General features: G+C 53.2%; 1 protein-coding gene across 2 annotated transcripts in view; it reads right to left on the minus strand.

Annotated features, from left to right (window-relative positions):
• Positions 1-25,202, minus strand: part of DSCAML1 (DS cell adhesion molecule like 1) — a 347,857-nt gene that overhangs the window by 322,347 nt on the left and 308 nt on the right. Inside the window, exons 1-3 of one of the 2 annotated variants that reach the window (XM_055305239.1) lie at positions 22,616-22,724; positions 6,148-6,465; positions 2,773-2,919 (exon numbers count right to left, since the gene is read on the minus strand). In XM_055305239.1, the coding sequence (XP_055161214.1) occupies positions 2,773-2,919; positions 6,148-6,465; positions 22,616-22,661 (511 nt within the window). In that variant the 5' untranslated portion in view covers positions 22,662-22,724. Of the gene's footprint in view, positions 1-2,772; positions 2,920-6,147; positions 6,466-22,615; positions 22,725-23,960; positions 24,030-25,202 lie in introns of those variants that run through there. The other variant, XM_055305238.1, reaches the window with a different exon arrangement.

The following is a 25,202-nucleotide window of genomic DNA, read 5'->3' on the forward strand; positions in this document are numbered from 1 at the left end:
CTCCAGCTCCTACGCACAGGAGTCAGGTAAACCTTCCTTCTCTCCGGTCTGAGCTGGACTTCATACCACCCCATGCCCGTCGCACTCACCCTTAACATCAATACTGTTCCCACATTCCTCCGGAACTCTTCCAACCATCTGCTCCTGCTCCCCTGGAACATTTAGTGAGCATCTGCCCTGCACACACAAGGTGGTGCTTTAGAAGCCAGGGATGTGTGGATGAAAACAAGCCAGTTCCCACCCTGCAAAACTCAGTCTAAGGCGGGGGGTGGGGGTACCCAGAGCCTGTTACACAGGAGAAATGGATACACTGCAACAGGAAAGAGCAGGATAAAGAGAAAGCACTCTTGCTCTTCCTCCTGCCCCTCCTCCTCCTCATCGTAATCACCATCATTGCCAACAGCTCTCCTCAGTGGGCGGAACATTTTATATATATTAACTTCTTAAACCCTACACAGTAGGGTCATCATCCCCATTTCATTACAGTTGGGGAAACTGAGCCACTGTGGGACAAATGACTCACCCAGCTGGTTAAACAGTGGAATGAGTCTCAACCCAGGCAGTCTCATCCCAGAGTCCAGGCTCTCCATCACCGCACTCAACTCGATTCCACAAAGCCTTCCCTAAAATCCAACACGGACTATTTTTACCCCCTTCCTGAGAGGAAATGTGTGCTGTAGACAATGCGTGCCCTCCTGGTCAAGAGCCCACATTTAAAGCCTCAGAGGAACACTTTCCTGGATCCATCTGTATGGGTACTGGGAGGCCGCTGTGTGCAGGATGAGTGCACAGGTTGAAAGAACAGACAAGTTCAAGTCCTGGTCCCCTGCTTAATAGACACATTACCCAGAAGTTACTTGACTTCTGTGAGCATTTCCTCTTCTGCAAAGTGGAGGGGGGAAAAATACACTTATGGACTTTTTAGGAGGATAAAATGAGATCACACGTGAAAGTTTCTTAGCCAGTGCCTGGCATATAATAAGCACTCAGAGGAAAATAATTGTTATTTAATAATAATAAAATTAATGATCTTATTTTAACAAGTAGAACTCTTGGTCCATGCACTCAAGTGTATAAGAAATACCACATTTCTTTATGTTCTGCAAAGCACCTTCAGTCTGATTCTGTTGGATAAACAGGACAGTCAATCTTCCTCATTGGGGCTTCCCCCAGGGATATGCCAAGGTCCGGAGTCTCTCACCAGCTGGGTGTCCCTGCCTGCGTGATCCCTTTGGGTCTTGAGCTGTGCACCTCATGCCTTATTTGGACACAAGAACCCTGGCTCCAGTCCCAGACCCCATGGAGCCACACACAGCCACCCATTGTGGGGTCCAACTGCTTCCTCCAGCTGCACCCACTAAGCGGCCCACAGTCCCATCCCCATTCCTGGGATTCGTTTGTCTCCTGTTTGTTCCTTGTCCTCAGAGACTCTCTTCCCCAGCCAGAACACCCACCCTAACCTTTCTTATTAGCTTCTGGTTTTACAAAAGGCAGGAAGAGCAGCTGTCTTAAAGTAGATTCCGATTCCCGTCCTGCTACAAGCTCCGAGGCCGGGAAACATAATGGCCTGGCCATCTGCTTGGAACTGAGAGTAGGAAAAAGTACCAGGAGCAAAACACAAATTAATGTCTCAAGAAGAGTATCCTGCCATGTTAGCTGTAAATATGCCTGAGCATTGGCGCTTCTCCTAGCTATGCATCAGAACCATGTAAAGAGCTTTAAAAATACCAACACACAGGTTCTTCTTCTGAGATACTGACTTGGGGTTGGTCCCAAGCATCAGTGTTTTCCAAGAGTTCCCCCAGGACTCAACCGTGTCGCAGGATTAAGAAGCCCGGCTTTACAGGTATCACGCACAGATGTCTGCCTCCCCCTAAGTAACCTGAAAACCTGGCAACTAGAATCATTTCATACGACCAACAATGGGACATGATTGCTGCAGGGGCATTCGGCACCTGGTCAAGTTCCTCCATTTCACAGAAAGGAAAAACCAAGGTCCTCAGCCGAGAAAGGAGGAAGCAGCAGGAGAGTCCACGCAACATGCTGAGATGAAGACAGCGATGCTGGACCAGTGGGGGGGGGAGGCAGGGAACACCAGAGGCCTACTGGTCCTCTCTTGGGGGTTTCCAGACCTGATTTCCCCATAGAAAAGACAACCCTGTATAGGGAAAAGGAACCAGTAACAGAGGGCTTGCTCTAACAAGGTGAACCTACAACACGGTACTAACCTCTTCCCCTGACACCAGGCAAGAGTGAGGCAAGAATCCTAATGGGGATCTTTAGCCAACTCATGATAAAAACAGTCCCATGTGCATGAAACTCAGGTCTGGTCCTCCGAGGATCCAGTGCTCAGTGCTCTGGTCATTCCATGCAGACCACAGCCAGCCCCTAGCTCCCCTCTCCCCACAGCCCTTCCCAGCGAAGGTGCTTCCAGCCTCACCTCCCATCACAAGGAGCAAGGGCAAGCGAAGACTCAGGAGCCAGGAAGATGAGGACCCCACTCTTTTGGGGGGAGTAGGGCCCATCCTGTGTCAGATGGGACATTTGCACACCCAGCAGAGGCCACCAGCACATGGGTTTTCAACGCCCCACACAGAGACGCACCAAGATGAGACCAACGACACTTTTTGGCCAAAGCATCACCAGGACAGTAAGAATGAATCAGTCACCAGAACCAACCTCAAGAGCTCAGGTCAACAACCAACTCAGCACCTCTGCTTCATCTGCCCCTGTTTCACCCCTGCCCGCCATGGCCCCACAGTCCTGCCTTACCTGGGATGATGGAGACCGTGTCCTTCTCCCAGGACACAACGCTAACATATTCCTGCACTGAAGAGGGGATGAGGCACTTGAAGACGGCCACGTTTCCACGCATTGACCTTTGATCCTCCACCCGAACGGTGTAGGGTTCCCTGAAAACTGCAGAGAGAGGAAGGGGGCGGGAAAGAGGGGGTGTCACAAGGCTGGGACATGGTGGGGGCCCAAGGAGGGAACAGAGAGCCAGCTCAGCACCCCCAGGCCTTGCTCCCCATCACCTCCTCCCCCACTTCCCATTTAACAAGCCTGAGCAACCTCTTCCCCGTTCCACTGGGCAGCCTACCTCAGAAATATCTCATCTCCTCCTGCAAGGTCGTAAATCTGACGTCTAACCTTTCTAATTTGAGTTTTTAACAAGCCATTAGATTGAAGCACCCTGAGGGCAGCCCCTAAATCCTGCCTTGGGTTCTCACCCAACAAAAGGATATATAGGAAACAAGGAAATACGATAGAATTCCTCTAAGGAAACAACACTCAATTTCTTACCTTATTCCTGGGCCCAAGGTGGCAATCGTTTGGGGCATGGTGACCATAATTTACCAAAAATAAAAACTGTGACACATGATCTAACCCACAGACTTCTCTGCCACCTTGATGTGAAAGGCAACCTGGGAAAAATGTCGTTGACACATCAAACTTTCTGGAAGGGCTTGGTGGTGTAGAAGGACGAGGGAAGAGAATGTTTAAAACTGTGATTGTTTCTGAAAATGGATGGTCCTCAAGATTCTCCAAAACAAACAATCCTTTCTGTTTTTCCTACCTCCTGACACTGACTACAGCCTCATCCCCAGCCTTGCCCCTCCCTCCAGAACTGTTCCTTCCTTCCCCTGCAGCGTGTGCAGCTTTGGGTCTTCTGCCTCAGTCCCAAGGCTGGTTTTGGGGGGCACTGTCACCTACAGCCACTCCACATCAGGTCCCATGGGCGGGCCAGCCTCTGCCTCTTCCATGTCCTCCTCTGCTTGGCCTCTTCCAGGCTCACTCCATCCTTCCACCCCTCCTGCCAAGCAGAGCTAGTGCATCCAGATCTCTGCTGCCTCCCGACCTTGTCCCTCAGCAGGCACCTGGGCAGCGTGCCCTCCTGCTCTCCCCGCCACGGTTGCCAGGGTGATGCTCGGGGCCCTGCAGCCCCTCTGGCTGTGCACCTGCAGCCCCTCTGGCTTCATCAAGAGCCACTTAATTGGCTGTGTCTCTAGTCAGGCCAGCCCTGCCTGGCCTCCCCAGGCCTCTTTCCTTTCCCGTCTCCCTGTGTGGTGATTGTGGTGGGGAAGAGATACAGCTGAGGTGGAGGAGAGGAGGGGAAGGCGGAGAGGAGTAAGCTGCTGTCAGTTCTCTGGGGCGAGCACACGGGAGGCTGAGGGGGAGCCGACACAGGAGGGAAGCAACGTGGGAGACTAGAAAAAAACTGGGATTTATGTGCTGGGAGTCCCAGGGAGCCAGCAGAGGCCAGCGGTGAGAAGAGAGCAAGCATGCCCTGCCTCCTCCTCCAGGCAGCTGAGTGACCCTGCACTACAGCCAGTTAACCTTCGGAGCCTCAGTTTCCTTATTTGTAAAAGGACACAACAATGATGATACACGTAGAAGATCTGACCCAGGAAAGCACCTCAAAGATGTTGCTTGTCCTTACAGCTACACAATGGGCTCAAATGTGCCCTTAGGCAAGCCACCTAACCCCTCCTTGTCTTAGTCTCTTGTTTGTAAGAAACATTTTATAGGATTATTGTGAAAAGTGCCTCCTAACTCAGTGACAGGCACGAAATAGGAAATTGGCTATTATTTCCTCTTAGCCCAATCTTCCAGGTGCTGGAGGAGGCCAGAACTGCACCAAACCCTGGCCTCAGGGCTCCCACCCCAGCACCTGGTGGTGTCATGGGAACAGTGCAGAGGACCTACTCCTGAAAAGTAGTCCCATGGAGAGCCCCAGGATGGATGCCCTGAGCACGGTTCTGGGTTTTAAGAGCTCACATCTATCCCCAAGCAAGCCCATAGGATGAAGACCAGCTCTTTAATTAAGAGTGCCCACCCCACTTCACCCTCTCTATATACCCATTCCTAGCTACTTGGAACCTTGGACTGTGAGAGACACTCCTGAAGCAGAAGGACCCTGGAAGTGAGAGAACTTGCAGGATCTGTTCCTAGGCAGGCAGGTTGGGAGGCCTTCCCTGGCACCTCCTCTTCTCTGTCCCATACATCCACCAGTAAAGATGGCGCACCCAAGCCTGGTGTCATCACGGTGGGCTAACTAACACACCACCTGTCCTCTCTCACCCAAAAAGCCCTTCTAAGAGGATCATTCCCCAAACTTCAGGGTTTTCTTACTCTTTAAGGCACACCTTACAACTGATCATACACACCAGTGTCTCACGACATCCTAATTAAGAGGAGCTGATCTAAGCCAATCCCTCGCCTCCTGACCCAACCCTGAGAAATGAGATTCTCTATTTTCTTTAAAGACAACAGCTGAAAACTCCTTACTTCCTTGCCTCCACCGACCCTTCCAAAGACCAATGTCCTTCACTGCTAAAATCTTCCTTTAGGAATTTTACCTAAATGCCAGTTCCCATGAGATATAGTATACTCAAAGATCCATCAACAGAATGGATAAATAAACATGGTAAAGTCGAACAACAGAACAACTACACAGCCATGACAATGAACAACCCCATTCAACGACGCACAGCAGCAGGGATAAATCCCACAAACATAATAGTGAGCAAAGGATTCAACAGAATACATACTGTAGGACTCCATTTATATAAAGTACAAAAATAGGCAAACACCTGTATTGTTAGAAGTCGGGACAATGGTTTCCCCCAGGGGAGTGGTGACAGAAAGAGCGTGAGGGGGGCTTCTGGGGTGCTGATATTGTGTATCTTAATCTCGATATTAAAGTTGGTGAAAATTCACCAAGCTATCTACTTATGTGCACTTTTCTTTAGCTATTTCAATAAAGGGGTTTTGAAAAGAAAGGATCTTGCTGGGTGTTTTCCAAGAACCAAGCACTGAAGCAACCACGTGATCTACATGAGCGCTATCTCAGTTAACCAGCCCAGGGAGTGATGATCGTGGCAGGTACCGGCATCAGCTTCGCAGAGGAGAAGATGCAGGCTCAGAGAAGTGTTCTCTTTGCCTAAGGACACACAGTAAGCAGGGAGCTAGGATTCCAAAGAACTAGAAAACTTTCCCTGAGAGAGGGACTCCTTCCACGCACCCACCCCCACCCCCCGAGCAGGGCACACATGTGTCTTCAGAACGAGGGGCTGTAGCTGCTCCCCATCACTACTGCCCTTAAGACAGAGCTCCCCAGCAGGAAGCAGGTGGCTGGCGCCTCACCTGCTTTGACGCGGATGTTGGGGCTCCGGATCTTGCCGGCCGCATTCTCCGCGGTGCAGAAGTAGTCATTGTCGTGGATAAAGCTATTGAAGGCGGAGGGGGAGAAGGGGTAGAGCTGCAGCGTCCCGTTGGCGTGGACGTGCCGGATGTGCGGCACGTCGTATATGTCGTCCCCCGTGGCCAGGTACCATCGAAGGGCCGCGCTGGGGGAGCCCGCGGCCGGGCAGGGCACCACCACCCCCACGGAGCTGGAAAAGGTCACCTGCTGCAAGGAGTCATTTACAAAGTAGAGGCTGGTGCCAACATCTTCAGGGCGAGCTGTGGGGAAGGTGAAAGGAGAGGTTGGATCAGCCACGGTCCCATACTCACCTCCCACCACCCAGAGGCATGTGTGCCCCATCCTCATTCATGGTTCAAAGGCCAGTCACCCAGGAAGCACTTACTGAGCGCTGACTATACCCTAGGCACCGGCAAGGAGAGATGTGAGACAGTTCCTGCCCCCTCCCACGAGTTTCCAGCCTAGCCCACAAATGGCAAAAGTTATAACATCTCACTTTCCAGGCCAAGTGAAGCCCAAGGAGAAGAGGTTGGCCATCACTCTGCTAGGCTGAAGGGTCTGAAGCCATGATCCACTATTGGCACCCACTGTTGACATTAGGAGAGATGCTAATACTGCTTAGGTCATAAATATTTCTTGGGCACCTACCATACGGCAAGCAAGTACATGCCCATAACCTCCATGCATCTATCTGCACAACCCTGAGAGGGCCTGGCATCAATCGCCTCTTTTGTTTTTTAATCGTTCCCTTTCTTAATTTTTTTAAAGATTTTATTTATTCATGAGACACACACAGAGAGAGAAAGAGGCAGAGACACTGGCAGAGGGAGAAGCAGGCTCCATGCAGGGAGCCCAACATGGGATTCGATCCCAGGTCCCCAGGATCAGGCCTTGGGCTGAAGGCAGCACTAAACCACTGAGCCACCCGGGCTGCCCTTCTTAAAATTTTTTTAAAGATTTTATTTATTTATTCATGAGAGAGACAGAGAGAGAGGCAGAGACATAGGCGGAGACAGAAGCAGGCTCCCCTCGGAGCCTATTACAGGACTTGATCCCAGGACCTGAGCCAAAGGCTCAACCACTCAGCCACCCAGGTGCCCTAATCATTCCCTCTTATAAGCTGAGAATAGTGATGTGACTTGCCAGACATCACACAGCTAAGAAGCAACAGAATTGAAATCTGACCCCATCACTCCCCATAAGGATCTTCATGCACTCTCTATCATACCATAGGTGAAAGGTGCAGGGTGAATGGAGAAGGAGAATGCTCGCCTGGAGCAAAGAAAACTGCAGGAGACCCTGAGAGCAGTCTTCCACCTCTCGAGGCCAAGGGCCAGCAGTACTGTGGGTGGATAAGATCTGGGTCAGGAAGCTAGAGACCCACCCAGGTTCTTAACCTGGTGCTGACACTGACTGTGGTGACACTTGCCCTCCCTGGGCCTCCGCTCCTTCACTTGTGAGACGCGGGGGGAGATGGACAGGGCTGCAAAGACCTCACGCATCTCTGGCCCAGTCTCGCTGTAGCGCTCTGTCCCCCGGGAGAACAGGCTCAGGAGGGCAGCTGCCTGGCTGCCTGGGGCAGGGCCACCTGACTGGGAGCACAGCTGGCTGTACCCCTCACACCAGCACGTGGCCTCAGTGTCTCCTGCCCGAAGGGACGCAGCCCTGAATGGTGGAATCTGGCCCGCCCTCCCTGCTAAGGGCCACCTCTGAACAAGGGGGGCCAAGGCAGGAGAAGAGAGGGGCCCAGTCCCAGGTCTCCTGCTGGGGGCCCCTCCCTCCCCACCAGGAAGATCAAGGAGCAAACAAACCACTCTACTGCTTATTTAAAGAACGTTGCAGGGGACCTAACTTGACCTCAATTTCCACAACTTTATGAGAAGGAGGAGGGCCTGCATCCGGACTGTATTAATATTCTTGGCTTAACTCTGAGCGGAGCCTCCAGGGAGAATATACCGGGCAGCTCGTTGAGGGAGGCCATTAAGCCTCATTGGTCAGAGCAATTCACATCATCTCATAAAAAGCCATGATGAAGCCATTAGCAACAGTGCTGGAAAACACATTCATGGGCTCCTTGCTGGGGTGTCAGGGGCATCCTCCCGGCAGCAAATGCATTTGCTGTCCCCACCAAGCACAGCACCCTTGGCGGCTGAAAGGCTCTCCAACAGGCAGCGGTATCACCTTTCCATCCTCCTCCTCACACTGCCTCCTCTTGTGATGGCCCCAGCGTTGGTGGTGGCACAAGGCTGCTCTGAGGAGGAAGAAAGTGGCCCATCTTCTGAGGGGTCCCTCAGAAGCTCAGAAACATGCCTGACTCAAAGTGACTAGAGTATTCTCCAAGATCGTGAAATCACAGCCTTTCATGGGTCAGCAAAGAAGGCTTAGGAAGGCTTCTCTTAAGACCCAAACTTGCCAGGCTCCCTTTCCATGGGCCTACTCACCTTCTGTGAAATTTCCTTATTGAGATTCATTCAACAAACATTTGAGAAGCATCTTCTATGTGTCAGGCACTGTTGTAGGCTTACTTATATGACTTCTTTTAACCTTCCAACAACCCTACGTGGTAGGTACTACTATCATTCCAGCCTACAGACGCGAGAAGTAAGGCACTGAAAGATCAAAGCAACATATCCGAGGCCACACAGCCCATGAGTGAGGGCTCTGAGATACAGACACAGGCAATCTGAGCCCAGAGTCTGACTTCTGAACAATTAGAAGATGGTAACCATTGCAATAAAAACACCACCTGGCCACCAACATCTGTATTTCAATGGCCAAGTACAGGATTTCAATGTACCTGCACACCTGCAGGCACACACACACTCTTCGTGGGAGGGGACCCTGATGAACTCGACCTTTCAGACAATGCTTAGCCTGTGGGAGCAGGGACATCACTCTGAGGTTCTGGATGCTTCCTGAGACAACCCAGTTAATCAGACACCCTCTCCATGGCAGCTTTATGGATTGGGGGAGCCAAAATCCATCAAGGTGCAGAAAGATTCTACATTGTGCCTGACAAATGGACTTTGGAAGCTGAGAAAGATTCCTGACAAAGAGGAATTCAGGAATTATCTGATTCAAGAACAGGGTAAGAAATTATTGATGATGTAGCCCTCCGTAATAATACCAGCAGCAACCAGAACAGCCACCACGACTTTCACGCTTAACTATAGTCCAGGCTCGGACCTAGACTCACTATAGGTATTATCTCACACACACAAAAAGATATCATCTCACTTAATCTTCATGACTCCCTAGCGGATGGTATTATTGTTATTTTGATCTCACAGATAAGAAAATGAAGACTCAAAGTTAACTAACTTCTCCAAAGTGTGAGTGCCGGAGCTGGGACTGGAACCCAATGTTGCCTGACTTCAGGGCCCAGAGACAGAGCTGCTCTCTTGTGTGAACCACGCTGAAGACAAACCACAAAATCTGGTTTTCTGAACAAGGTACCCCTCCGCATCCTTCCTTCCATCGCAACCCCACCCCAAACACTCTGTCCTAGTCTCCCTCTCTCCTGGCTGGAAATCCATGCTACGTCCCCACTGCGAGACTACCCCTTCCCAGGGTCTCCTCCGCTCCCGCCAGGAGCACCAGCCGGGGGTGAGGGCAGCCTTCCTGCACTCTGAGCCTTGGATCCTTCCAGAGCCAAGGACACAGGGTTCTCAGCAACTACAAATGGGTAGATTTAATTGATGAATTGACTGGGATTGTCCAGCCACCTGTCAGGGCTGATGAAACGGCAGATTTATAGCAAAAGGTGAGTAGCCTCATATTTCTCCCACCCCGGGATGTGAGCTGCTGTCTTCTGAGTCTGGGGGAGCTGGGGAGGATGAGACAAACCATTCATTTCTGCTTACGGCTCTGACAGTGCATTGCCATTATGAAACATCACCCTCAGGTGTAAAACAATAGCATTTTGCACTTACATCAGGCTCATACTTTACCATCACAAGGCACCTGTCAGCCCAGAATGCAGAAACCCTCTAATAAACATTAATTTAGCCTCACCCCACCTGCCAAGAGAAAGGAGTGAGCAAATCTATAAAGGGGAAACTGAGGCACCGACCACCAGGAATCTCAAATCTCTGCCTCATGCCAAGATGAAGTCGGCACAAGGGTACCAGTGAGTGGCCACAGCAGCAGTGGGTATGTTCAGTCACCCAACCATAGAAGGAGTAGCAAGGGCCTCACTCCAACCTCAGGAAGTCTGGCAAGGCCTCTATGGTGGGGGCTTTCCCTCCTTCTCAGGCCCCCGTTCGAATCTTCGGAGCAGGGACAAAGCCTCAGAAAGCTTTAAGGGGGGAAGCCCAGGTGGCTCAGTGGTTTAGCGCTGCTTTCAGCCCAGGGCATGATCCTGGAGACCTGGGATCGAGTCCCATGTCAGGCTCCCTGCATGGAGCCTGCTTCTCCCTCTGCCTGTGTTTCTGCCTCTTTCTCTCTGTGTCTCTCATGAATAAATAAATAAAATCTTAAAAAAAAAAAAAAAAGCTTTAAGGGGAGCACAGAAGTGTGGTATAATAGAGCCCTCGTAGGAGTCTAAGGAGCTGCCTTCCCTCCTAGGGCTCACCCCAGACCTGCTGTGTGACCTCAGGCAAGCCACTAGCCTTTCTGAGCCTCAGTGTCCTCACTCACTGCACCATCTTACCTGCCCCCTGAGACTGCAGAGCAGGGAAAAGAGAACGTGGAAGTACTTGGTTCCCCATAAAGAGGATGAATAGGAGGGACAAGACTGCTATTCACATCCCAGTGACCCCTGAGGGGTCCAGGGTGCCTCCAGTTACTACAAAGGGTGACCAGGGCACAGCACCACTCAGCAACCCTGCAGAATTCAAGACCCTCCCCACTCCTACTTCCTCTGAGCTGACTCTTGCACCCTATGAGGCTCTCCTTCCCCAGGTCCCTCCTGACCCGGGGATCAGGAAAGTCCTGTTCTTTCAGGAGCTATTTACAGAGCACTGGCCACATGCTCAGCAGAACTGCACCCATGAGTGGGAGACACCAGAGACAAGGAAGAAAGGCGCCACCTTCCAGGAGCGTATAAAGGAGATGGAAAACAGGAAAGAGTTAATCCAGAGTCCAGGGTAGTGTGCATGGAAAGTATCCCTGAGGGGACATGTTAGTGACTTAGTGACCAGGGAACAGCTTTGGGGTTGAGGGCTCCAGGTGAGCCTCAAAGGATGATCTAAACAAAGGCCTTCCCACAGAGAGGCCAGCCTGAACAATGCCTCTGTGGCAGCCATGGGCACAGCACGTCTGGGGGACCCTGCAGGAACCTTCCAGGCAGGAGCACTGGCCAGGCTTGGGGAGAAGAGGCAGAAACAGCGCTGGATTGGCATATTGGCCCTTCAGTGGTGGAAGGCAATGCGGAGGTTTGCAGGCTCGGTGCCTGAGTTCCCGCAAGTTCTTGTAGCCCTGTGTCTAACTTCATGTTGACCTTACATTTATTTCCCTAAAATAATAGTGGTTTAGCTAACGGTACAAGTTCTCAACAGAGGGGAGAGTAACATTGATTGAGCACATGCTGTGTGCCTGGCACGGGCCTTGCTTGCAGGCTTCCAGGGCATTCTCTCACTGAATCCTCACACAAAGGTGCAAAGTGTCCCCGTTAGGCTCATTTTACCAGTGAGGAAGAAGAGGCTCACAGGGAGATGGTACAGCTAGGTAAGTGGAGGCACAGCCAACACTTGGTCAAGGTCTGTGTGATCCCAAGCCCGAGTCGCAAAGCTGAAGAGTTCAAAGTTTGGGGCCCTGGGAGCACACCCCCACCCCTCCACCCACCACCACTTCTTCTCTGGAAGCCAGTGCCAGTTTGGAAAGCATGTCCTCACACAGAAACTCCTACTTCCCCTCAAATCGCAGCCGCTCCCCCTACCCCAGCCCCAGCCCTTTCTTCCCTCTGCAGACAGAAGCAGGCATATTTACAGAGAGAAGGAGAGGAGGGGGGAACACTTCATAAATAAAGAGAGAGACATTCAGATCAACAGCAAAGCTTCTTCTGGTCAAAGGGGGAAATGGATTTTTAATAGAAAATGGAAGTTATGGGCTTGGATGTGATGTGACAGTCGCCCAGACTTAAACCCATTTAATCTTCTCTGCCGTTTAACGTGGAGCACCACCCTGATGCCGTGTTTCAGGAAACAGGCTCCAAATCGCTGGGAGATTAGAAGCGTAGAAATAGCAGCGTAATATTTTTAAACCAGAAATCGCCCCCAGGCATTTGGGCTGCCCCCAGGGTCACCACTGAAACCTAAATATCCATCACGTCAACTCGCTCGCTGGCCCTCCCGCCCGTCTGGCCATCCGGATTAGTTTGGCAAAGGAAACCCGACACCCCGTGTATTTGACACCCGTGGGCCCCCACGCCCCCGCCCGGGCTGGGCTGAGGGGCTGTCCGGCCAACTGAGGCCTCCTCCCGGGTGGGCACTGAATTATCCCCATGTCATCGTCCCCAGTCATCATAAATGACAACCCAAGGGAACTGAAATATTAACACCTCGTCACCTCCACTGGGAGAAGTGAGTCATTTTGTTCTCTTCCTTTACAATATTTACTCATCTCATTCACTGGACTTTTCAACCAGGAGCAACTGGTCAGTGCTAGACCCGCAACCTGCCCTACCCTCAGAGATGGGCAAGAGCTGGCAAGGGGTCCCCATGCCTGGGCACAGCAAGTAGGTCCCCAGGGCAGCAGGAGCAGTGGGCAGGGCTCCCCTGGAGGGCTGTGTGAGCTCCCTGTCCTGGTCACCACTCTGTCCCTTGGGCCTCGCCGGGCAATTCGCGGAGTGGTTCAAGGCCCAGACTCTGCGGCCAGGATCCCCAGGTTTGAATCCCTGCGTCTGTCACTCACAAGCAATGGAACCTCAGGCAAGATAACCTCACCTGTGTGCCTTAGTTTCTCCATCCATAAGAGGGGAGTGACCTCAAAGGTTGTTAGGTTGGATACATTCATATAAAGGACAGTTGGTGGTAACCACAAGTGCCTAGCAGCACAGAAGTATTTGTTGCTATTGTTAGGAGTATTCATCGTAACAGGCAAGGGGTATTTGTGGAGTAAATAACCCACAAAAAATACTCACCTCTCAACTACAACAATTACTTAAGGCAGTTCTTGGATGTTATTCTGTATAATCAGCTGGAGGACTGGTTAAAAATGCAGATCCTTCCCTAACAGTACCCTCAAATCTGTCAGAGGGCCGGGAAACTATTTCTGAAGCAGGTGGTTGTCTGCCTACAAGTCAGCGTAACACACCCCAGAGAAAAGTAGATTTGCCACACTGGCCTTCAAAATCAGCTTTTCCAACAATAGCCAGTTTCCATGGGCTTGGCTGATGGGGACCGTAGCACCACTTAATTAACTTAATTTGGTGATCGAGTTAATAAAATAATAGTTGTGTGATCAATAACAACAAAGCATTGGAATAGCCACATGCTGCTGCCCCCAGGCCTCACACAGAGTTGTGTTGTTTTGTTTTTTTTTAATGCAGATGTGGCCTGGTGAGTTTTTTGGGTTAATTTGCCAGGTTCATTACTGCACTGCATTTGCACACAAAGGTTTTCACACAAGATATATTATTTGCCCTCACTCTGATTGTTCTTATCCCACAGCTGGAAAAACTGGGTCCAGAGATCAATCAGTGGGACCTCAGCTCAACCACCTCGTCCATTCAAAACCTGGGTCAGGACCCATGAGACAGGGTCTGGCTCCTTTGTCAGAGAACCTGCTTCTTGTGTGTGCGCCCCTTTGAGACAGTCTGAGTCTACACCCTGAGGAGGAGAAGAGCAAGTCTCCCCAGACAGTGTCAGAGCATCTCCAGGCAATCGGAGTTGGGTACTTGCCCTGCAACAAGATGGAGCAGCCAAGACCAAGTCTCATGCCTTCTGTCTGTGGCTTCCCCGCAAACCTAGCACACCTGCTCTACCGCTAACCTTCACCATCTCCATTTCTTTTTAGCATTTATTTTGTGCCAGGCACTGTGAGCAGCCCTTTCCTTGCATTATGAACAGTTAAGCCCTACAACAACCCCCAATGTAGCTACTGCACAAGACCCCATTTTATAGATAGCAAAATGGGATGTTAGTTGATGGAATGAGCGCTGGGTGTTATATGCAACTGATGATCACTAAATTCTACCTCTGAAACAAAAAAAAAAAAAAAGGAAGAAAGAAAAGAAAAAAAAAAAACCAAGCTGTTAGGTCAAGGAGTCTCCTACGGTCACACAGCTAGCAGTGGCAGAGGCGCATGTCAAGCCCAGGCCTCCTGCCCTCTGGGCTACATTTCTCAAAGGGCACACTACATTCTAGACTCAGACGGCCTCCAGGGTGCACACATACCATGACGGGGGGTTTCTGATGAAGGAGAGCCATTTGGGGTATGGTTTTTCTTATTTACTTGGGACTGCCCCAGGCTTCCAACCTTTCATCCCCAGTACATCCCCCACCCCCACAACTAAATGCCAGCAGCCTTACCCTAGTCCTGGAGAGAACCACAAAATCTCCATCTCCAAATCTCCCTAGGGAAGCAGTCCTACCTCAAGGAGCAGTGCTGCTGCTTCAAGCGCCCGAGTCCTCCACCTCCCCATCAGAAACATAGGGTTTGGGTTTTGGTTTTTAAAGATTCTCAGCACAAACATAGCCCCTATCACTTGCAACCAGAAATCTGTATGACCCAGTAAAGATCAGTTATTCTTCAACCAACAAGGCCCCTCACCACAGGCTCCAGGAGTTATGAGCCAACAGCTGACTGTCAGACTCTCTAATCTCCCAGCCCCTTGTAGACACGCCCTGGGAAGGGAAGGCCCCTTATGGCCAGAAGGTCTTTCTAGGGAGTAGGCTCAGACAGCACAGTTGTCTCTAGAGATTCCTAGATTTAGATTGCTAACGCTTGAGGGATTTAAGAGATTATTTTGTCCAATCTCCTTCATTTACAGATGGGGAGTATGAGGCCTAGAAGGGCAGAGTAACTCACCCCACGTACACAGCGAGCTACCCAGCGTCCTGTTTGGGACTAGACCCCTGTTCTCTACTATTCTTTCAATTCTGGCCCGCCCACCTACAGAGCCCAGCAACCCAGGATGGAGGGGCCTCATGGAGAAATGACAAAACATTGATGAGGGAGCCTTAGAGGAATCAGGGGTGCTGGATGCCTGCAAGAGAGGCCTCCGGCGGGCAGCCATCTGTCTGCAAATGGTCGAAGGGTTGTCAAAGGGAAAACGGCTTCACCTATACCCCTGTGGTTTAAAAAGGCAAAACCAGGGCCAGTGAACAGAAGGTACAAGACCCAGACCACTTGGTGGATTCTAAAGATGAGCTCTGTAATAGAACTGTGTGGCCAGAATGGGCTGCCTTCAGAGAAAGGTATTTGCTGTGGCTACAAGTACTGGAGCATCTGGTTAGGGGATGGATTCTGTGTCCTCAAATCGCCTTCCAACCTGGAAGACTTTTGCCCATGGCAGTCATCTGATCTCTCTCACACATCCCCAAAGCAGGTCCTTAGACCTGAGACCCATAGACCCCATGGCTCTGGAGGCCATCCCAGAAGCAAGGTGGCCTTGACTCAGCTGCATTCTCAGGACCTGGCTTCCAGTAATAGCTGTCACCTCAAATGAGGTCACCCAAGGTAGGACTCTATGCCTTCTGCTCTTTCCACAAAGGACTGTGGATTCCCAGCAGTGAGCATCACCCTTGCAGAAGTGTGTCCAGAGGACTATGGAATAAATCTGCATCTAAGGACCTGGGGAGGGAGCAGAGGTAGGCTCTTCCTACACCCAATGGGGGCAACTGCCAAGTCTGCTCCAAGAAAGACTATTGCCAGCCTGGCTGTGCCTTGTCAGCTGTTCCCCATGTTGCTAGGAAAACTCTCCATATGTGGGGGGCCCAAGGAGTGGGGAGACAGCCACACACAGCTGGGAGACCTTCGTTGTTCCTGTATGATGAAGTGACAGTAATTATACCTCACATTTCAGCAAAGGATTTATAAGGCTAAAAGTGGTTTACTGTGGTTTTTACATGTGTGTGTTTACATGTTGCCCCGGTTGATTTACAAAGCTTTGTCACATGATATACAAGGATATGCCCCTCGTCCTTCATGTGCACACGTAATAATAGGTGCCCTGGGGAACAGTCAGGGCACTGTTATTTTCCCCATTTTACAGATTACAAAATAGTGGCGTGTGAACTATTAGGTCATTTGCCTAAATTAGGCCGAGCTTTGTCATCTAGGTCCACGGACAATGTTCTTTCCAACACATACACATACACACACCAGTGTAATGGATATGCAACCAGCATTTGAATAACCCTGTTCTTAATGAAGATGGTGGTGACCTTGGAAGCTGTCAATGTGAGCATCAGGGAGACCAAGGGCATGGGGAAGTGGGGCTGAACGGATGAGGGGAGGGAGTAGCAGCTGGGTGGCAGGGGTGGTACCCAAGGCTAATGCTGCTCACGCTAAAGCAGCCCTGGACAAACATCTGTTAAACAGGGCACACAGGCTGTTGTGCCCCCAGCCAGCCCTACCCTCATGGAACCCACAGGCCACAACCTGCCATGGGCAGCACCTGACCTCTTGATCATATGCTGCTTCCCTGTGGCTGACTGGGTCATTTAGGGAGAAGTGGTCCAGGGACCCCCAAGGTCGTGGGACCAACACCCCAAGGTCAGGGGTATTCTCTACACACAAAACTGCCTGCAAAACAGTGAGGCTCATCCCAGCAGGGAGGGACACAGATATCTATCCAGCTATAAGACACGGGGGCTCACCCTGTGTAGCCCCTATATATAGGCTTTACGGTATTAAATCCAGGATAGTTCTTACTCTGGCCAACCATTGTGGAGATTTAACAACCAACCGGCCTTCCTTTGGCAGACGTGCAACTGGCCTTTCCCTCATCCTCAAGTCCAAGTCCACAGCCAACCTCTGCCCTCATCTCTTTTCCACTGGTGGCCTAGCTGTGGCTGGGGAAAGGGAGTGGGCTGGGCTCCCCAAGGACGTGCCTGCATGGCCTCAGCTGTCTCACTGAGGATGGGTCCTGCAGGCTACTGAGCTAGGTGACAAAAGGAAGCAGCAATGTCCCCACCCTGGTCAGCACACAGTCTTTCTTACAGTTACAAGTCTAAGCCAGCTGGCTGGGCCAAAACTGCAGCTGATTGATTCAACAACTCAGGACAGGACCCAATGATCTATTCTGAGGTATGGGCAGAAAGAGGAAGGTGGGAGCAGTGCAGAAAAAAAGAAGACATCTAGTATTTATTGAGTACCAGCTGCTCTCTGGATACTTTATGTGTATGGTCGCCTTTAACCCCAATTAATAGCTGGAGAGAGGCTCAGAGAGACCCAAAGTCACATATTTCATAAGTGCAGAGCCAGGATATAAATGAAGGGTTCACTTTGACTCCAAATTTCCACCACACCAGCAGGTTGCAATTTTTTTTTATTTTTCCTTACAACTCCAATATATAAAATGCTCCGATTGAAAGACTTGGGGATGGAGGTGCTTGAAGCTCTGCCTGCTGGTCCTCCCCTCTCTACCTGCAGCCATCCCCCAGGCTCCACCCAATGCTCTAGGGCTCTATACCACCTCCTTCAGAAAGCTCTGTGGGCCCTGGGTGAACCAGGGCCCTTCCGGATAGGCAGAAAAAAACTCTGGGAGGCCTCGGAGCTGCACCTGCCAGGGCAGGATTTGTTCCTGCCCCGGAAATGCAGACAAAACCATTCCGAAGCCACATTCCCGCTGCAGGGCCTCCCAGCTGGCTCCCTGGGAAGGAGCACTCCAGCTGCCCTGGATGTTTGCTCCTTGAGCATGACTCTAGACTCTTGCCTCAGAACTTCCCTCTGTGGCCCCATGCCTGTCGTTCCACTGAAGCTGCCTTAACACTGTTAGAATAGGGGCCCTTCCCCTTCCCAGAGGCCCTTCCCCTAATCTCTCGAGACCACAATCCCCTCCAAAGCTGGAAGTCCACAAACCAGGAGGGTGAGAGAGCGTTTTGGCTCCCATCACACCTCTTCCCATCAGTTGCTGCTTCTCCCACGACCGTCCCCAGCCCTACATATCCAGCTTCCTCCATTCTGAAGGTACATTTACCAGAAACCTGGCCCTCGATTCTCATAGCAGGCATGCCCACCCTCTTCACCCTCTTCTTCCTGCAGCACAAGAGGGACAACCCACACCCCAAGCTTGGTCGGCCTTAGGGTGTCTCTGCGCATCACCTCTCATCTTATCCCAGTAGCAAGCTCCAGGGCTGCCTTACCAGGTGGGCTCAGTGCTGAGCCCCTGTAGGCCTCAAACTCAGAGGCAAGAGGGAAGCCCTACCAAACACTCCAGTCCTTCTTCCCACTACTGCCCCACCCCCATGCCACACTAGGAAAAAGTGAAGGGCTGCTACTGAGGCGGAGATCAAGAGGCTACTCACACAGAGAGGGCGAGGCTCTTGGCCTGGCTAGGTCAGCATGCAAATCTGTATGCAAATCATATGCAAATCTCAGGCCTGCCCTTGGGTTCCTGGCACCCTGCCATCTCTGCTGCCTGTAGCTCACCCCATTCAGGCACCTGGGTCCTGGCTAAATCTACTGGGATAGGGGCTGAGAAAGCACTTTGGGAGCTGAGGGCTCTTCCTCTGGACTGCTTCAAATGTCTCCAAGAAACACCTCTTCCAAGATCTTGTGGGAGGGAAAAATCTCTGAGCCTGGTATCCCTACCCCTGAAAAAAAAAAAAAAGCTCTCTGAACATCAACCTCCCCTTCAATTCATCCACAAATAAAATCCACCTTCACCAGGCTGAGTAGGGGAGTAAGCAAGTGACAAGGGTGGAGTTCCTGAAGACATGGAGACGGTTAACTGGGGCTTGAGGTCTGCACCCCGCCCCCCAATCAAAGGCCTACAGTCCAAGAGGTGTTCTCCTCAGCAGCCTCCCAGCCTGGGTCTGGGGGCTTCCAGTCTGCTCGCTTGGGGGCTTGTTTGGCAAAGCACTGCTGGGCCACACGCCCATTCGCTTGGCCACCCCCTCCCCGTTCCTCAATCTAAGAAAAACAAGCCTCTCCAGCCAGTCTCCTGGGATCTGTTCAACTTAAGCGCTGCCTTTGGGTCAACCGCTTACTTGCTTTTCGTTTCTAATTGAGCCTCCCCATTCTGCCGCAGAGATATATTAAAGGCAGCGACTTTGATGCCCAGAAATACGAAGCCTCTCAAAGGTTTGTCGGGCATGATGGCAACTCCATTCTCCCCCGCGGTGTTCTAGCAACAGGGGCCCCTCTGCCCAGCTACCCCCTCCCCGGGCTCACCGGTCCTTCACCTGCTTCCCCAAAGTAGTGTCTGCCATTTCAAGATCTTCAAAACACATTCCCCCACTGCCTCCCCCCGCCCCACACACTTCTAATTAGACACCGAACAGAGTGTTAGAGATTTTCTTAATGGCTTGACGAAGCCTTTTAATTCAGTCTCCTCAAGAGAGAAGAACCCTGAGTCCCCGTCCGAGAGGTTGGGGTGGGAAATGAAAAAATCAATGCAACCCATTATTTTGGCTTTTAGAAAACAGGGATTTTAGTGCCGGGGAAGCTTGTTCTTTTACACAGTAAAAATGCAAATGCAAGCAACACAGATGCTGGCCCGCTGGATGTAACAACGGAGAGAGCCTCACTGGGGTTCATCTGGCTGCCCGAACCTGGATTTGTTTTGGCAATAATAAGGCAGTTATTGGAGACTCGATAACCGATTATTAAAACACCTTCCCAGTTCGGTTCTGGGGAATCCGTCTGAGCTCAGGCTTCATCAAAAAAAGGTATTTCGAGAGGAATGGAAATAGCAGAAGCTTAAAACACATTCAATAACTGCTTAATCCCATCCAGAGGACGCTCTATCCCATCTTGTTTTCTTCTCTCTCTCTCTGCCTCCTCCCGCTCCTCACAGATGGACGTACAAATTATTGCAAGAGGATATTGTTTTCTGTAACAGGCTCGAACATTCACATTTACATTTTCCTTGGTGCCGTGGGGGTGACTGGCAACGAGAGAGAAAATACACCAAACCCCATCTTCCCCGCCTCTCCCGGCGTCCCATCTTCTCCCAGCCGCCTCTCGCCAGCCCCCGCCGCCGCGCCACCCCAAGCGGAACAGGCCCTGGGGACCAGCCTGGCACCTAAGACCCAATTAAGGCACGAAGGAAAAGAAAGGACTGTCTGGCGAGTCGCCCTGGCGCCCAACACAGATGCTGGAGCCTCTGAATTGGCAGGGCCCGCCAGGGCTCTGCAGACCAAAAGGCCACCGAGGTGCCACCTCACCTGGCACCTCCAGCCTTACCCAGAGGCCCGAGGCCGGTGGCAACTTTGCCTCAAGTTGGAAAGGGTTTTGCCCCTCAGGCTGTCCTGTCGCCTTCTGGGCCTTTCTCTGCTAGCACCCGCCCCCCCCCCCCCATCTGCTTCCTCCCTATCAAATAGCTCGGGCTTCATTTATTAATGCCCAGCTTCTGGGGGTGGGAGGGGTAGGGCTGCATGCTTCAGGTATTTGCTGGGGGACTGTGGGGGTGCAGGGCAGAGGACAAAGCTGGGCAGGAGTGTGCAGAAGCTCTGGCCTGTGCTCTCTGCCTGACAAAATGGAAAGGGGATGGGGGGCGGAGAGAGAACGAGAGAGAGAGAGAGAGAGAGAGAGAGAGAGAGAGAGAGAGAGAGAAAGAGAAAGCTGCTGCTCCTCACCTTATGTATTTTTAATATTAATGTAATTAAAGCTGCGAGCCGAGCCAGCCTGCGGGGGCGGAGGGAGGCAGGAAGAGCCTGGGGAGAGGGAGACTGGGGGGTGGGGGGTTTGAACAGGAGACAGGCTTCTTGCTCCGCTGAAGTGGAAGGAGAGGGTGCTCTGTGGAGGACAAGGGGTTAACCAACCTAGACCAGTCTTGGCGTGTCACCCAGTGGGCCCCATTGGGTCTGAGAAACTCAACTACTTTGTCCACGATTCACAGGCCACCTCTTGCGCCCCGCACCCCTGATCTGCAAACCCCAGCAGTATCTTGGCCTTCAGTCTGGCCTTAACCCGGTGGTATTTACCAATAAAATAAGGGTCCCCCTCCTACCCCCCACCCCCACCCCACCCCCAGCCAGAAGATGCTGCAGTCAGCTCCGGCAGGTTGCAGACTCCAGACCCCTGGGACATCGACACACACGGAAAAACTAGACCCCTCCCCGAGCGCCGCCCTCTGCGGGATTGCCCTTCCCCCATCGCCCAGGGGTCAAGGGCTGCGGCTCGGCCAGGGCCACGGGCGGGGCAAAGGGGGGCGAAGCCGCCCCCGGGGCGCGAAGGAGAAAAGTTCGAGGGCTGAACAGGTAAAGCTGAGCTGGTACGAGCGTGTGTGCTCCGCTGCGCAAGGGCGCAGAGTTCGGCCGCCTCATCTCCCGCCATCTGCGCGCCCGGGGGCACGTCCTCTGCCACAGCCTGGAAGCCCCAACGCCGGCGACAGCCCGGTCCCGGCTCAGTGCGCAGGTGACTCTGGTCGGAAATATGTGCCCCCTTCCACCCCCGGTCCCGGCTACCTCGAGGATCAGGTGCGCGGCGCCCCGGCAGCAGGTCCGGACATGCCGGACACCTGGACCCACCCCTAGCAACGCCTTCTCTCCGGGGAGAGCGACACGCCCCCCCGCCCCCCGCAAACCGAAGACGGTCCCGGTGTCCGGCTGACCCCGCGGCGCGGAAGCGGGGAGTCTCGCACCTTGGGGCGCGCTGCCCGAGGTGGCCCAGGCGGCGCCGCGAAGCCGGGGCTGGTGCCGGAGGGGGCCCCGGGGGGGGGGGGAGGCGGGGCTGGGGGAAGGCGACCTCTGGGTCCGCAGAGCAAACTTGCCAGCCGAGGGACCCAGCCCTCGGAAGCCCCTGCTCCCCCGCCCGCCCTCACCCAGCCGGGGCGCGGAGGAGCGCCATGCGGTGCGGCGCGGGGGTCCGGGGCGGCCGAGGCGCGCAGCGCGGCGGCGGAGGAGTGAGCCGCGGGGTCCGAGGCCCGAGGAGCGAGGACTCCGGGCGAACGGCCACGGCCCCAGGACCCCTCCACTCGGAGGGCACCCCAGGGTCCCAGCGCCAGCGAGCCGCAGGAAGCGGGCCAGGGGCTGGGGGGAGGGGTCCGGGGCAGAGCTGCGGCCCAGCCGGGGGCGGGGAGCCGGGGAGCCGGGGCGGGGGGGCCGGGGCGGGGGGGGCCGTCCACCTCCTCCCCCGCGGGCGCGCCCCGAAGCGGCAGGCGCGCGGCGACCGGCGGAGCGGCCCGGGGCACACTCTCACCTGACCCCTCTCCCGGGGTCTGCCCCGCCCCCGGCGCCGCACCCGAGCGGGGTCCCCCGGGCACCCCGAGCCCGCCGGGCACCCCGCCTCGCCGCCTGCCGCGCGCACCCCGGCCCCCCGCCCCCGCCGCCCCGCGCCCCGCCGCCGCGCGGGTCTCACCTTTGTGTAAAGAGTCCAGGAGCAGGAGGAAAGTTACCAGCCACATGCCATAAAGGGGCCCTATTCTCCGGGGAGGTGGTCCTGTGGCCGGCCGTGCGGCAGCGCCTCTCCCCCGCTCAGCGCGCTCCCAGCCGCCCGCACTCCGCGCCCGCTCTTTCTGCTCCTCAGCCCAGCGCTCGGCGGCGGCTCCTCCCTCCTCGGCTCCCTGGCTCCTGTCATCCGCGGGGCTGGGCTAGGCGGCCGCTCTCCCCGCCTCCCCGCGGCACCCCGGGTGCGGAGCGCCGCGCCGGCCCGGCACCCCCACCCCCACCCCCACCCGCACCCCCACCCCCACCCCACCCCACCCCACCCCGAGCCCAGGGACCGGGCCTGGGATCGCGACCGCCCGGCCCCCGCCGGGCTTCGCCGGCCAAAAAGCCAGGGGTCCCCGCCACCCGCCTGCTCCGAGCCTGTGGTCGGGCACAGGCATGTGTCATACGTGTGCCCTGCCCGGAGCCCGCCATGCTCGGGCCAGGGAGGTCCTGTGCCTCCCGGCTGGCTGGCTCGCTCGCCTGGGGCCAGTGCTTCCTGCGTCTTTCGGACTCAGTTTACCCATGGATGCTCTGTATGCAATTCAGAGGTAGAGCCTTTGGGGGCCTCCCGAGCTACCCCCCCCACCCCCCCAGAGCTCAAAGCTGCATGCCCTTCCAACCCCTAGTTCTGCAAGCCTGCCTCCCGGGGAGCCTCAGCTGAGTCCAGCCACCCCCAGACCCCCGGCCCAACTGTCTTCAGCACTGGGCACATCGTGCCGATTAGACAATTATTTGCAATGAATTGTTTGATGTGTGCTCTACCTGGCGGATCTTCCTCCTTTATCCTCACCCACCCCACCCCCACGGCTTTCTCACCAAGCAGAAATCAGTTTATTCCTTATACGCATCTGCATAAAGTTGGCATGGAACTGAACAGGGCTGAAGCGAGGGCATCTCGGTTACAAAATGAATGTTAAGGCCCTGCTGTGTGCCAGGCACTGGGAATGGCAGTCAGGTCTGCAGGGACAAGGTTGCTATGGTTAGAGAGCCCTCCTTATGCCGGTAATTCCAGAATAAGGGGGCCCACACGGGATCCAGAGAAGGGGTTCACAGTAGCCCAGGAAAACGGAATATGAGCCAGGACTGGATCTCCTCTCACGCAGGATAATGGAGGCCACCTCCATGTGCTCTGGCCACCTGGCTTGGCTCACTTTGACCCGTTTCCCTGGGCTATGCAGGGACAGGGGGAAACACGAGGGAGCGAGGGGGGTAGAGAGGCCGCTGTTAGCTCCATTTGGCAGAGGAAGAAAATGTACTTCCTCAAAATGTCTTACCTGAGTTCAGACAGAAGAAGTAGGACTCCTCGTTCCCAGGTTTTGCCAAGATATCTCTAGACATTTTACCTAAAATTTTCAAAGGGTGCATTTACTTTTTTGAATGTTAAAATGTACATCACAAAATTTACCATTTTAATCATTTTTAAGAGTACAGTTTAGTGGCATTAGGTCCCTTCATGATGCTGGACAACCATCACCACTATCCATTTCCAGAACTTTTTCATCATCCAAACAGAAACTCTGGATCCACTGAACAAAACATCCCCATTCTCCCCTGCCCCCAACCCATGGTAATCACTACTTTTCTGTCTCTGATTTTGCCTCTTTCAGGTACCTCATATAAGTGGAATCGTGCAATATTTGTCCTTTTGGTGTCTGGCTTATTTCATTTAATGTGATGACTTCAAGATTCATCCATGTTGTGACCTATGCATTTCCCTCCTTTTCTTGGCTAAATAATATTCCACTGCATGCAGAGACCAGACCCCATTCTGTTTATCCATTTATTTGTCAATGGACATTTGGGTTGTGCCCACCTTTTGGCCATTGTGAATACTGTTGCAATGAACATGGGTGTACAAATATCTCTTTGAGACCCTGCTTTTTGACTCCTCTGGGTTTATACCTGGTAGTGGAATGGCTGGATCATAGGGGTAATTGAGGTGTTTTTTTCTTTTTAACTTTTTGGAGGAACTGCCAGGTACATTCACTTTTTCTGCAGCGTGCTTTAAGAATTTGGAAGACTCACACCTGCAACGACTATGTATAAACTTCACACTATCCGTTGAAGCTTTATCAGCCCCTTTGAAAACAGGTGAGAAAATCGCAGCTTAGCTTGTTCAGAGTCAACCAGTTTGTATCACAAGTGACACTAGAACCCGCATCTCCTGACCTGGGAGCAGAGCTACTTGCTCTGCACACTGTGCTGCCTCCCTGGTGCTCAGCCTTAGGATGCTAAGTCACCTCTCTGAAGTGGATGCTTTTTCACAAGGGCTTTCACCCTCTGTAAACAGGCAGAGAACAGAGACATGGGGTAGACTGCAACAGGTGTTGGAGATGACCCAGCCCAACCCGCTGCTTTCCAGAAGAGGCAACTGAGGCCCAGAGCGGGGAAGCAGGGGAGCTGTCTGAGGTCATAGAGGCAGTGACAGAGCCCAGATGTCTCAACCCTTCTAGATTAGCTTCCTTCCCTCACCCCCCCCCCCCAGCCTGCTGGGCTCATTCTTCCGTCACGTCCCT

The sequence above is a fragment of the Nyctereutes procyonoides genome, unplaced genomic scaffold (assembly GCF_905146905.1).
Source record: "Nyctereutes procyonoides isolate TBG_1078 unplaced genomic scaffold, NYPRO_anot_genome, whole genome shotgun sequence".
In the NCBI taxonomy this organism is placed as follows: domain Eukaryota; kingdom Metazoa; phylum Chordata; class Mammalia; order Carnivora; family Canidae; genus Nyctereutes; species Nyctereutes procyonoides.